Source organism: Saimiri boliviensis, chromosome 13, assembly GCF_048565385.1.
Source record: "Saimiri boliviensis isolate mSaiBol1 chromosome 13, mSaiBol1.pri, whole genome shotgun sequence".
Classification (NCBI taxonomy): domain Eukaryota; kingdom Metazoa; phylum Chordata; class Mammalia; order Primates; family Cebidae; genus Saimiri; species Saimiri boliviensis.
In genome coordinates this window covers 21,144,062-21,157,869 of record NC_133461.1, presented here as the reverse complement: position 1 = coordinate 21,157,869, position 13,808 = coordinate 21,144,062, and the positions used below count along the sequence as shown (strand labels likewise).

General features: G+C 42.2%; 1 protein-coding gene across 7 annotated transcripts in view; it reads right to left on the bottom strand.

Moving 5' to 3' along the window:
* The window catches only part of ATP8B1 (ATPase phospholipid transporting 8B1), a 150,796-nt gene that overhangs the window by 44,985 nt on the left and 92,003 nt on the right, over positions 1-13,808 (bottom strand). For all 7 annotated transcript variants that reach the window (XM_074383365.1, XM_074383364.1, XM_074383367.1 and 4 more), the window contains 8 exons: positions 11,525-11,638; positions 7,877-7,975; positions 7,701-7,762; positions 4,615-4,687; positions 4,438-4,508; positions 2,967-3,049; positions 2,688-2,846; positions 2,088-2,176 (listed from right to left, as the gene is read on the bottom strand). In XM_074383365.1, the coding sequence (XP_074239466.1) occupies positions 2,088-2,176; positions 2,688-2,846; positions 2,967-3,049; positions 4,438-4,508; positions 4,615-4,687; positions 7,701-7,762; positions 7,877-7,975; positions 11,525-11,638 (750 nt within the window). The remainder of the gene's footprint in view (positions 1-2,087; positions 2,177-2,687; positions 2,847-2,966; positions 3,050-4,437; positions 4,509-4,614; positions 4,688-7,700; positions 7,763-7,876; positions 7,976-11,524; positions 11,639-13,808) is intronic.

The window sequence follows — 13,808 nt, the reverse complement described above, 5'->3', positions numbered from 1 at the left end:
TCCTCATGCCTAAGCCTCCCCAGTATCTGGGATTATGGGTGCGTCTTTTTAGTAGAGATGGGTTTTCACCTTGTTGGCTAGGCTGATCTCAAACTCCTGGCTTCAAGTGATCAGCCTGCCTCAGTCTCCCAAATTGCTGGGATCACAGGTGACTCTCACCCAGCCAGAATTTTTTTTTTTTTTTTTTTTTTTTTTTAGGGCAAGAAAATCTCACCTATATTTGGGCCATTATTCCTTAAGGTGTAATGTCACAAGTATTGCATGACATTGTAAAATAAGATCACTTAAGAAGCAATATGATAAGTATTATGTTGTAGAAGTTATAAGCATATACTTATGGAAGGAATAAAAAGTCAACTATCATGGTAGCACTTGGGGATTTGCAAGTGGGAATAAAATTTCCAGAGACAAATTTAAATTTCTGCACACGGACTCCAAAAGTGCTATATCTCAACTTGCACGGAAACACCAGAGTGCCAGCAGTCTCTTTGAGAGTGTCATACATCATAACCACAACCATGACAACGAAGATGAATCTGAAAAGTTCAAATACAATTTTCACAAAATGAGAAAGCAGGGGAAAATGTTTCTTAAAAATTATTACTTTCATATGATTTTAAATATGTATAGGCAATCACAGAATAAGTATTAGAAGTATGTATTCAAACTGAACTAAATACTTGAAAAAAATTTTCATTGGGAAATGGAAGGAGTGCTTAATATTTGGGGGTCACCATATGGGCAGAAGAGTGAACACAGCAGGTCCGAGATTGCTTCCTCTGAAGGCTTGCTTGCAAGGTAACCCTTGGCTGGTATCTAAGAACTTAGAAGGGAGGATTTTCTGGTTCCTTATCTTTTATTCTCTGATAAGAATAGCTCATGGGCTGGGTGCAGTGGCTCACACTTGTAATCCCAGCACTTTGGGAGGCCAAGGCAGGTGAATCACTTGAGGTCAGAAATTTGAGATCAGCCTGGCCAACATGGTGGAACCCTGTGTCTCCTAAAAATCCCAAAATTTAGCTGGGTGGGGTGGCAGGTGCCTGTAATCCCAGCTACTCGGGAAGCTGAGGCAGGAAAATTGCTTGAACCCGGGAGACGGAGGTTGCAGTGAGCCAAGATCGAGCCATTGCACTCTAGCCTGGGCAACAAGAGCAAAACTCCATCTCAAAAAAAAAAAAAAAAAAAAAAAAAAAAAAAAAAAAAAAAGAGAATAGCTCAGGATGCCTAACTGTGCAAAAAGCATGGTTCATGTTGACCATCTGCATTCCTGTGGGGAGCCTGAAGTGTTTTTTTGTTGTTGTTAAAAACCCTTGACACTGAGTCTACCAGCAGCAATTAATGACACCACATGTGAAATGTCATCTATACCAGGGGTGTCATTAATTGCTGCTGGGAGAATTAAGACCCTATTGTGTGTTTGGCTTGGGAAGGGAGTGTGGGGGTGGGATGGCAGACTTTTGGAAGATTGTGCCTGGTTTCCTTTGCACTTTGCCCCATGAGCCTTTGGCTGATCTTGCTCTGTGTTCTTTTGCTGTAATGCGTCACAGCTGTAAGTACGATTATGTGTGGCGGTCTGAGTCCTTCCAGTGAATCATCAAACCTGGGAGTGGTCTTGAGGATCCTGGACATACTTTATTTTTAGTCCTGCCTTGTATTTGGAGTTCTACGGTATACGCTGAGGTGGGGGAGAGGAGGTTTGCTTTTAAAAGAACTGACTTATGGGAAAGTAACAGCAATGACATCAACCCTACATTGACTTTAGGAGTTCAACTTCACTAATTTATCTAGGGCTTCCTGGTTTTCCAGTTCCAGTCATCAAAGCACTTAGGCCACCCTGTAATTAAAATTTCCCTTCCCAAGGGGATTCTCCTGTTAGAAGTACAGCATTTCTGAGAAAAAGTGAGGCATTTCTGAAAAAAAAAAAAAGAAAAAATCCCTTCTTCCTGCATTTGAAGCTTGGAGTGCCCAAGCATTTTTCTATTCCACCTAAAGGGATAACATTTCTTTGTATTAGAAAAACATACAATAATATTGGCACAAAAGACAGCAATCTAGATGAGAGATCTACTGAGATTGAAAATAAATACCGTGTAAACCATGTAGTTCATCAGGTAATCAATTTTAGTTCTTTTAAATCTGGTTTTCCCACTATTCTTCATTATTTTAGTGTCAGCACCTGAAAACAGAAAATTCAATGTGATCATCAATTGGGAAAATCAATTCACTAGCACATCAATAAAATTATCCTTCTTGGTCGGGCATGGTGGTTCATGCCTGTAATCCCAGCACTTTGGGAGGCTGAGGCAGGCAGATCACCTGAGGTCAGGAGCTCGAGACCAGCCTGGCCAACATGGCAAAACCCTGTCTCTACCAAAAATACAAAAATTAGCTGGGCATGGTGGCACATACCTGTGATCTCAGCTACTTGGAAGGCTGAGGCAGGAGAATCACTTAAACCCAGGAGGCTGAGGTTTCAGTGAGCTGAGATCACACGACTGCACTCCAGCCTGGGCTATAGAGCGAGACTCCAGCTCAAAAAAAAAAAAAAAAAAAAAAAAAAAAAAAAAAAAAAAATTACTCTTCTTTTGATTTTGATGGAGAAAGGACAGAAACTCTTCTTTTGGTTTTGATGGAGAAAGTCTTTAAAGCTCATAGCAGATGAATTTCCCGCGAAACTGTGAAAGTACCTGCAAAAATGACTAAGCCATGGCAGAAATCGGTATTCCTAATCACACAGCCACGTAACAAAATTTTATCAGCATCCAAAGGAAACCTTGTTTTTCTCCAAGATAGTATTCCTGTAAACTTATCTAGTCGGTTATTGGGTTCTTCACATTCAATAAAACCTTTGAAAAATATAAGATTTACACAATTAGTCTCATATAAAAGATTTTCTGGTTTTAATCAATAGAAACTGAACCAAGCAATTAAAATTTAAAGCAAAGTACGACATGTTTCCTACAAACCATCAAATGCTGCCAATGCATCTTCTCTTTGGAGATACTGGTCCGTGATTTCAAGTGACATCTTAAACTTTAAATTGGTTTCTCTAAAGGAAGGGGGGAAAATGAACTAAATGAGCAAATTTTGGAGTTTGAAATGGAAGTTAATCACCCACAGTTACATTAGCCATACCTGGACATGAAGGTTAAATAATTAGCTGTTTCTATTTTCAAACTCTGTTTACCTTGGAAATTCAGGTTTGGATAAGATTATCCCCTGAACTAGAGAAAATTGCTGACCTTGGGAAATGTTGGCTCCCTTCACTGTTGGTTGGTGTGAAGGTTAGAACAGAGGCACCCACAAACATCCTTCTCATTTACTTGACCCTTTCCACCAGCTGGGACTACCAAACTGCCGTTTGAAAATGTAGCATCTAATATTTAATCACATTAAGATGATTCTATAACACATATTTGTTAACAGAAATTCCGTTTCCCCTCTGTTAAATTCCTTTCCAGAGTGAATAGCTGGATCACATGTTTTTGAAAGATAATTTTATTTGGGGAAGGAGGTGGTAGCTTTACTCCCAATTGCCTCACCATAGTGCAAGGTAAGGTCCCTGTGTGTGGGCACAAGGGCAGGTCAGGGACATGTGCTCTAGAGGGCGAGGCTCCCCTCTCACGACTGATGGCTTTATATAGGATTCACGAATACACACCCAGGAATTTCCCCAGACTAGGTAAGTTCATTCTTAACCTCATCAATCGGTTCTGACAAGGCACGTTAGGATCTTATGTCTTTGTAAAGCTTTAGCATCTCTCATGGAAATAACAGCAGTTTTATAGTTAAGAATAAACAGTCAGGCGTGGTGGCTCATGCCTGTAATCCCAGCACTTTGGGAGGCAGAGGCAGGCAGATCACTTGAGGTCAGGAGTTCGAGACCAACCTGGCCAACATGGTGAAACCCCGTCTCTACTTAAAACACAAAAATTAGCTGGATGTGGGGGTGGACACCTGTAATCCCAGTTACTCAAGAGGCTGAGGCAGGGGAATTGCTTGAACCCAGTGAGTGTGGAGGTTGCAGTGAGCTGAGATAGCACCCCTGCACTCCAGCCTGGGTGACACAGTGAGACTCTGTCTCAAAATAAATAAATAAATAGTCTATTGAAAATACTTTAGAAATCCGTTCTTTTCTCTGACATAGATAATAACTTCAATATTATTTATAACTGTCTGGACACTGCTCAGCAGTTGATAAGGGGCTCAGACACACATGCTTCCATCTGGTCCCTTTACCTTCCGAGAGGTGAAGACAGGCAGGTGGTAAGAGTTCCACTTTACAGAAGGGGCAAAGGTGAGATCGGTAGGGACAGGCAGCAGGTGGCAGAGGCGAGGGCGGATCTGAAGCCCTCTGGTCCAGAGTGCCCCGATTTCAATGAAATGCATGTGCCTTCAAAGGTCAGCTTTAAGTGAGGTCCATCGAGACACACTTACCCATCCAGTTCTGCTGTTTCCACGTAGCAGAGGCTGTTAGGTTCAGAGCTGGACAGCAGGAGAATGTCAGCCTGTCCAAAACAGAACACACGAATAACACCAAGACCCCCAGGGAGAAGCTGCGTGCAGGGGCTGGGGGAGAACAAGGACCGGGAGAAGCAGAATTGGCTCACTTACTGGAACAAAGTCGTTTTTTCTCAGACGAATGACATCTCCAACTTGAATGTCTTTCCACTTGGCAACTTTGAACCTAAGGATTAAAAACAATGACGAATTTATTGAATTTTTAAGTTACAGGTAAGAGAATTACTATTCTTTCTGGATGTCACAGATTCTGGAAAACGTGTAAGTCACAGAGAAAACGCTAAAATTTTGCTCTTTAATGATGTAAACATATTAAGTGGGAATGAAAATCACATGACCCCTGAAGGAAGCAGTTATGATGGCTTTGGTATCTTCTTTCTGTCTAGGTCATGGAAGGAAGAGTTTATGGGGGCTGCTTACATGTGTGGTAGGGAAATACCTACCACCCCCTTTTGGTTTTCTTATGTCCAGTTCACCCCCTTGCTGTGTTCCTTCCTAGTGACCCATCACTGCTGCGTGCTGGTCCCAGGAAAGGGGAACCCACATTATGGCATGCACGTGGGCCACTCAGAGTCTTTGTGGGGCTTCAGAGCTTGCCTCCTCTCTGCTGTTTAAATTACCTTTGTTATTTATTTTTTATTATTATTTTTTATTGAGACAGGGTTTCACTCTGTCGCCCAGGCTGAAGTGCAGTGGCACGATCTCAGCTCACTGCAACTTCTGCCTCCCAGGGTTCAAGCCATTCTCCTGCCTCAGCCTCCTCCCGAGTAGCTGGGACCACAGGCACGTGCAACCATGCCTGGCTAATTTTTGTATTGTTAGTGGAAAGGAGGTTTCACCATGCTGGTCAGGCTGGTCTTGATCTCCTGACCTCAGGTGATCCACTCATCTTGGCCTCCCAAAGTGTTGGGATTGCTGGTTTGAGCCACCTCCCCTGGCCTGTCAGCTTCTTAACTGTAAAGGCTTAATTGACAAAGATACTGCATTCCCTTTAAGGCCCCACAGCTATACTCATGTTGGATTATGGGCAGTTGCCTGATGGAGCTTTGTGTCGTCAGCACAACTTGTGTTTACACAACTCCTTCAGCCTCCCCAGCGGATGATCTTCAGGGCTTTGCTCATGTGTTGACATCTTTTCCGACATGCCCTTGCTAAAGTGATTTTTCCCTTCCCTGTACCATCAGAGCGTTTTGTTTCTATGTTTCTTATTCTGACATGGATTTTATTAGAATGGTGTGCATAGGTGTCTCATCTTCTGTCTTGAACTGTAAGTTTCTCGAGGATGCTGTCCTGCTTCCAACTGCAGAAAGCAGTCCACACGTGTTTGTTAAATTAATACAGTCAACTGTGACCAAAGCACCAGCTCAGCCATCAGTAATGAGTTGCTTTCTGAGCAAGAGCCTCCAGGCAGCACTGCAAATTCAAGCACTAAAAATAGTGACTAAGGCCTAATTCCAAGACTTTGTGTCAACATCGAAGAAAATAACCTGACTTACAGCCACACTTCCACTGTGTCTAATTCAAATCTAGACTATACCAAGCTATAAATATGTTTTGATGGCTTTTTTCCCTTGCAAATAAGGAAATTCAGTTCCAGAGTTACCTTTTAAGTGTCAAAAGACAAAATCGCAACAATTTATAATGATCTTAATTGGCTTTGGTTGCAATTCTAGCATTAGGAAACACTTCATTCAGTAAAATAGAGTAAGTGTACCAATGAACCTAGCAGACGAGGTTATTGTTGTTAAGATGGGGGTCTCGCTAAGTTGAACTGGCTGGTCTCAAACTCCTGGCCTCAAGTGATCTTCCTGCCTTGACCTCCCAAAGTGCTGGGATTACAGGTGTGAGCTACCATGCCTAACCAGCCCATATGTTTAGCCTGCACCATAGCTACCCACATTGGTAAAGAGGAGCTCTGGGTTGCCCTGAATTTGGAAGTCTAGGGCACATATCTGGCAGGGTCATGGCCCAAGCAGCCCCTGCAGTGGGGTCACACCTATAAGAACTTCAGCATCAGCAGGGTAGAGCACAGGGAGTGTCCTCAGAGGAAACTGGAACATCTGATAGAAGAATCTAACAGAATTGCCTCCCAGTAGCCCTGCCAAAGAGATGCTAGCATATCCATTTGTCATTTCAGACTTACATGTAAATTTCTAATTTACAATTTCAGAAATATTGAAATGTAAAATAAAATTTCATTTATTGAAAGATAAGCCAAAAATTTTTTAAAATCCTGGAGTTAAGAATTGTGTACTAAATTCTTGTAATGTTAGGGGAACTGGGGCATAAACATATATTTAAAATGTATTTTAACAGGAGGCTGAGGCAGGAGAATTGCTTGAACCCAGGAGGCGGAGGTTGCGGTGAGCCGAGATCGCGCCATTGCACTCCAGCCTGGGTAACAAGAGCAAAACTCCATCTCAAAAAAAAAAAAAAACGTATTTTGAATCTCCAGGTCATTTTTGGCCATAAATGAATGGGAGATAAACATATAGTGATTAGATGTCTGCCTCCAAAGAAATTAAGTTTATTATTTATGGTAGGTTCATTATGTCCGCTGGGTGTATCTTTTGTACATGTGAAAATCTTTAAAACAATATTATAGTTTAAAACTTTTAAAAGTGTTGATATGCTAAAAATTTTAATGAATATTTTCTATAAAATTTAGTACCACAAATCATCATCCTTTTATCTATTTTTATCATTATCCTAATAGACTTATAACAACAGGGGTACATACATACTCAATAAAAAGATAATTTAAGGCCAGGCATTGTGGCTCACACCTGTAATCCCAGCACTTTTGGAGGTTGAGGCAGGCGGATCACTTGAGGTCAGGAGTTCAAGACCAGTCTGGGCAACATGGTGAAACCCCGTCTCTATGAAAAGTACAAAAAATGAGCCAAGTGTGGTGGTGCGTGCCTGTAATCCCAGCTACTTGAGAGGTTGAGGCAGGAAAATCGCTTGAACCTGGGAGGTGGACATTGCAGTAAGCCATCATGCCACTGCACTGCAGCCTGGGCGACAGAGCAAAACTCTGTCTCCAAAAATAAGAAAAAAAAAAAAGTTAATGTACTAATAGCCTTCTCCATTCTGATAATTATCTCTGAATATGTTTCTAGACAGAGTTATGCATTACATTCTTGTAAATTAGTTACTAGTTAAAGAAGACACAGTACCTGCCATCCTTAATGACTTCACACGTCCTATTGTTGATTTCCCTATCCATTTTATGGCGAGCCTTGAGAAGGAAGATGGGGAAATGCTGTTTTAAACATCTCAATGTGGAAGGAAAGAACGCCAAAGTCAATTAAACACAAAGCAATGAGTAGAACGTTGTATGAGAACTCCTCACCACATCGTCCACCAGGTCTTTGATTGCAGTAATGCCCAGCACCAGAAGCAGGGGGAATAGTGTGGTGTACCACGCCAGGGTAGAGATTTGAGGAATTGCCTGAAAAAAAAAAAGGGGGGCTTATGTGTGTGCCCATGAAGGCATATCAGATAACTGATTCCTAAGCTTGCTAATTCTGTGTCATCTCCATCATCACACAAGTGTACGTCCTGCAGAGTGCAGAGGAAAGGCTCTTGAAGCACCTGGACAACCTCCTTCTAGTGGTTCTCTCTAGCTTCTGAGCATCTGGAACAGAGTCTAGAGGGCAGTGGCTCCTGAAATTATCTCATTGTGACCTTAAGTGGACACCAGGGAGGCTTCGTATCATGATACATAAAAGAGAATTGCTGTAAATTTTTTGTGAAAATTATATTTAACTGGGGGTGGGAAGGTAGGAGTGGCAAGGGGGAAGTCGTTTTAACTTTTTTTTTTTTTTTTTTTTTTTTTGAGATGGAGTCTCGTTCTGTCACCCAGGCTGGAATGCAGTGGCACAATCTCGGCTCACTGCAACCTCTGTCTTCCAGGTTCACTTGATTCTCCTGCCTCAGCCTCCTGAGTAGCTGGGATTACAGGTGTGTACCACCACGCCTGGCTAATTTTTGTATTTTTAGTAGAGACGAGATTTCACCATGTTGGCCATGCTGGTCTTGAACTTCTGACATTGTGATCTGCCCGCCTCAGCCTCCCAAAGTGCTAGAATTACAGGCGTGAGCCACCATGCCTACTTTTCTTTTTTTTTTTTTTTTTTTTTGAGACAGAGTCTCCCTCTGTCATCCAGGCTGGAATGCAGTGGCACAGTCTTGGCTCACTGCAACCTCTGTCTCCCATGTTCAGGTGATTCTCCTGCCTTAGCCTCCTGAGTAGCTGGGATTACAGGTGCATGCCACCACGCCCAGCTAATTTTTTTGTATTTTTAGTAGAGATAAGATTTCACCATATTGGCCAGGCTGGTCTCAAACTCCTGTCCTGAGGTAATCTGCCTGCCTCAGCCTCCCAAAGTTCTGGGATTACAGGTGTGAGCCACCACACCTGGCCAAAGTCATCTTAACTTTTAAGGAATGCATGCATAGTAGGCTCTACATTGCAGGTTTCTCAGCCAGTGATTTCTGAGGATCCCATGTTGGAAGCAAAGATGGCAGGAGGTACTAGCTGCCTCTGAAAGCAAGTGAACAGGGAGAGCATCTCTGAGAGCATTAGAAGAAAGTGTGTCCTTCATGGTTATCGCTATTGGACCAGCCAAGAAACTGAGCTGGCTTTGCAGGAAGCCCTGCCTCCATCAAGACAGCCTCCAAATTTAAATAAAAGTTTGGGATGCAAGTTCAATAAAGTTGTCTTGTAACCATCCTCCTGATCATGGAGCCATATAACGTAGTGGTTAAAATGACAGGCTTTGGAGTCAACTCCTAGATCCAAGTCTTGGTCAGCTCTACCATTTATGGCTTGTGGGACTTTGAGCAAGTTGCTGTAGCTCACTAGTCCTCAGCTCTTCTCTGCAAAATGGAGGTCATGCCGGTCTCGACCTTATAGACTAGAATAAGTGTAATGACAGTGCAAGTGAAGAAGCTGCCTACGGCTATTACTGTTACCCTAATTTGGATTGCTGACCTTAAGAGAAGATAACTAGGGTGCAGTCAGAAGACAGAAAGATTCTTCTTCCCATATCACAGTGAATATGTGAAATCTCCTCTTCCCTGCGAGAAGGAAGGGAAAATAGCCTACTTCCTACAGAGCAGCACCTTAGACTTTGTAGTGCTAACCTCTACACACACCTGTCTAAGCATCCCCCTTGATAACAGGGCATGTTTTACTATGTGTATTACAGGTCTTATGGTTTCCTAAATCTGTTGAGTATCCATTTCTCTTTAGCATCGTCTCTTCTTTTTCTCTCCTCTCCACTCATCCTCCCACCCCCACCTAGACACACATTCTACCCCATTTTCATAAAACCTTAGAGGGTCAATCCCAGCAGGTGAAACTTTTCCAAATTCAATGCTTGCTGTAAAGAATCTGATAAAGTACCAGGAACCGTGGCTCACACCTGTAATCCCAGCACTTTGGGAGGCAAAGGCGGGTGGATCACCTGAAGTTAGGAGTTTGAGACCAGCCTGGTCAACATGGTGAAACTCTGTCTCTACTAAAAATACAAAAATTAGCTGGGTATTGTGGCGGATGACTGTAATCCCAGCTACTTGGAAGGCTGAGGCAGGAGAATCTCTTGAGACTGGGAGGCAGAGGTTGCAGTGAGCCGAGATCACACCATTGCACTCCAGCCTGGGTGACAAGAGGGAAACTCAATCTCAAAAAAAAAAAAAAAAAAAAAAAAAAAAAAAAAAAAAGAATCTGATAAAACCAGGTGGCTATTCTGACCTTTGTAATCTGCATGGCAGACAGTAAAGATTGATTCTGGCACTAACTAGTGTGTGTAGAGTTCCCTTGATTACAGCAACGTTCTTGCACAGATAAACATCATGCTCTCCAGATAAGTGGATCCTTTGCCACAATTATGAAAAAAGCTTTTTTAAGTAGGCCTTTTAAAATGTAAAAACAGTCCACAAAATAACTTACTTAAATTTATAACCGAAATATTAATAAAAATCAATGATCTTTTTTGGGGGAAATTCAGCATCTAATTACAATAGTAAGAGACTAGCACAAAAAATAGGTTTAATTTTAAGGTGCAAATAATTTTACAATGTAAGGATTTTAGTTTAGTTTTTTTTTTTTTTTTTTTTTTTTAAGATGGAGTTTTGCTCTTGTTGCCCAAGAGGGAGTGCAATGGCATGATCTTGACTCACTGCAATCTCCACCTCCCAGGTTCAAGCGATTCTCCTGCCTCAGCCTCTTATATAGCTGCAGGCATGCACCACCATACCCGGCTAATTTTTTGTATTGTTAGTAGAAATGGGGTTTAACCAGCCTGTTAGCCAGGCTGGTTTCGAACTCCTGACCTCAGGTGATGTGCCCACCTCAGCCTCCCAAAGTGTTGGGATTACAGGAATGAGCCACCACGCCTGGCCTTTTTTTTTTTTTTTTTTTTTTAAGATGGAGTCTCACTTTGTCACCCAGGCTGGAGTGCAATGGCTTGATCTTGGCTTGCTGCAACCTCCACATCCCAGGTTGAAGTGATTCTCCTGTCTCAGCCTCCTGAGTAGCTGGGATTACAGGCACCCGCTATCATGCCTGGCTAATTTTTCTATTTTTGTAGAGACAGGGTTTTGCCATGTTGGCCAGGCTGGTTTCAACCTCCTTACCCAAGGTGATCCACCTGCCTTGGCCTCTCAAACTGCTGAGATTACAGGTGTGAGCCATTGTGCCTGGCCGGATTTTAGTTGTATTTGCTTCAGGGATACCAGTTTTAACACTCATATCAATACAACATGAAATTTTTAAAAACTACATAATGAGAATAATGTTTCCATTTGTTCTCTTTGCCTGTTCATATAACACTGATTGAGCTGGTTCTGTGTATGAGGCACTGTTCCTTTATGTACAGAACCCTGCTGCTAGTATAAAACATTTTCAAGATTATTCACATTATGTATGTCTGCAGCTTAGATGTTATTGCGTCACTATAACTTAAAACAGATTTAAGATAGCAAAGGGCATTACCTGTAAGATAAGAAGAACCAGGAAATAAAAATTGGCTGCTCTCTTAAATTGCTCAAACAGATTCATTGGTAGAAAGGTAAAAGCGTTGTACTTATATGTCTTAATTGCATTATTCTGTTGGAAAAAAATAAGAGTCATTCCAAAGGATGCCATATTTATCACAATATATACACATACATCTGCAAAAATCACTAAGTCCCACAGCCTACAGTGACAAAGAAACATAATCTGTCAGAAAGATATTGAGGATTTTGGCCAGGCGTGGTGGCTCATGCCTATAACCCCAGCACTTTGGGAGACTGAGGTGGGTAGATCACTTGAGCCCAGGAGTTTGAGACCAGCCTGGCCAACATGGTGAAACCTCGTCTCTACTAAAAATACAAAACATTAGCTGGGCGTGGTGGCACGTGCCTGTAATCCCAGCTACTCAGGAGGCTGAGGCAGGAGAATCGCTTGAACCCAGAAGGTGGAGGTTGCAGTGAGCCGAGATCGCACCATTGCACTCCAGCCTGGGTGACAAAGCAAGACTCCAGCTCGAGAAAAGAAAGATAGAAAGAAAGAAAGATACTGAGATTTATTTTAAGCTTTTAATTTTAGGCAAGCCTCAAAATGACTACTTGGAGTCTTACGACAGAGACAGTAACAAGAAACAGACATCAGACTGTGACCAAATAAATCCTGCTGTCAGATTCTTTGACCCATTAGAGAGTGTTAGAAAACAGGGGACAGGTAGACAACAACATGGCCAAAGCCAGGAAAAGGACATATGTATTTAGGTGAGGACAGAGCCTACTGTGTAAGAAAGAGCAAAAGGTAATGTAGGGGGTTGAATTGTGTCCCTCAAAAGATATGTTCAGGTCCTAACCCTAATACCTATGAATGGGCTCTTATTTGGAAATAGGTATAATCAAGACAAAGTCATATGTGATCAGGACAGGCTCTAATTTAATGAGGTGCTCATACGGACTGGTGTCCCCCTAAGAAGAAAGTTGGACACCGACACAGATAGGAAGAGTGCCCTTTGGAGATGAAGCAGAGACTGGAGTGACTTCATCTATAAGCCAAGGAACTCTTGAGGATTGCCAGTGGCCACCAGAAGCCAGGGAGAGGCAGGGAACAGATTCTCCTGCAGAGCCTCCAGAAGGGGCCAGCCCTGCCAACACCAGGATTTCAGACTTCTGGTCCCTGTATCGGGAGACAGTAAACTTCTGTTGTTTTAAAGCATCCAGTTGTGTTACTCTGTTATGGAAGCCCTTGAAACTAAAGCACACATCTTACAACTTGTAAGCCCACACTTTATATTTATTACTATTTTATTATTATTATTATTATTTTTTTTACATGTTTTATATATATATATATATTTTATTGCATTTTAGGTTTTGGGGTACATGTGATGGACATGCAAGATTGTTGCATAGGTACACACATAGCAGTGTGGTTTGCTGCCTTCCGTCCCCTCACCTGTATCTGTCATTTCTCCCCATGCTATCTCTTCCCACCTCCCCACCCCCCACCCCTCCCCCATTTCCCCCCAACGGACCCCAGTGTGTAGTGCTCCCCTCCCTGTGTCCATGTGTTCTCATTGTTCAACACCCACCTATGAGTGAGAATATACGGTGTTTGATTTTCTGCTCTTGTGTCAGTTTGCTGAGAATGATGGTTTCCAGGTTCATCCATGTCCCTACAAAGGACGTGAACTCATCGTTTTTGATGGCTGCGTAATATTCCATGGTGTATATGTGCCACATTTTCCCTATCCAGTCTATCATCGTTGGGCATTTGGGTTGGTTCCAGGTCTTTGCTATTGTAAACAGTGCTGCAATGAACATTCGTGTGCACGTGTCCTTGTAGTAGAATGATTTGTAATCCTTTGGCTATATACCCAGTAATGGGATTGCTGGGTCAAATGGGATTTCTATTTTTAGGTCCTTGAGGAATCGCCATACTGTCTTCCAACAAACATATGAAAAAATGCTCATCATCACTGGTCATCAGAGAAATGCAAATCAAAACCACATTGAGATACCATCTCACACCAGTTAGAATGGCGATCATTAAAAAATTGGGAAACAACAGATGCTGGAGAGGATGTGGAGAAATAGGAACACTTTTACACTGTTGGTGGGAATGTAAATTAATTCAACCATTGTGGAAGACAGTATGGCGATTCCTCAAGGACCTAAAAATATTTTATTATTATTATCATTATTTTGAGAGAAGGTCTCACTCCTGTCACCCAGGCTGGAGTGCAGTGGCACAATCTCAGCTTACTGCAATGTCT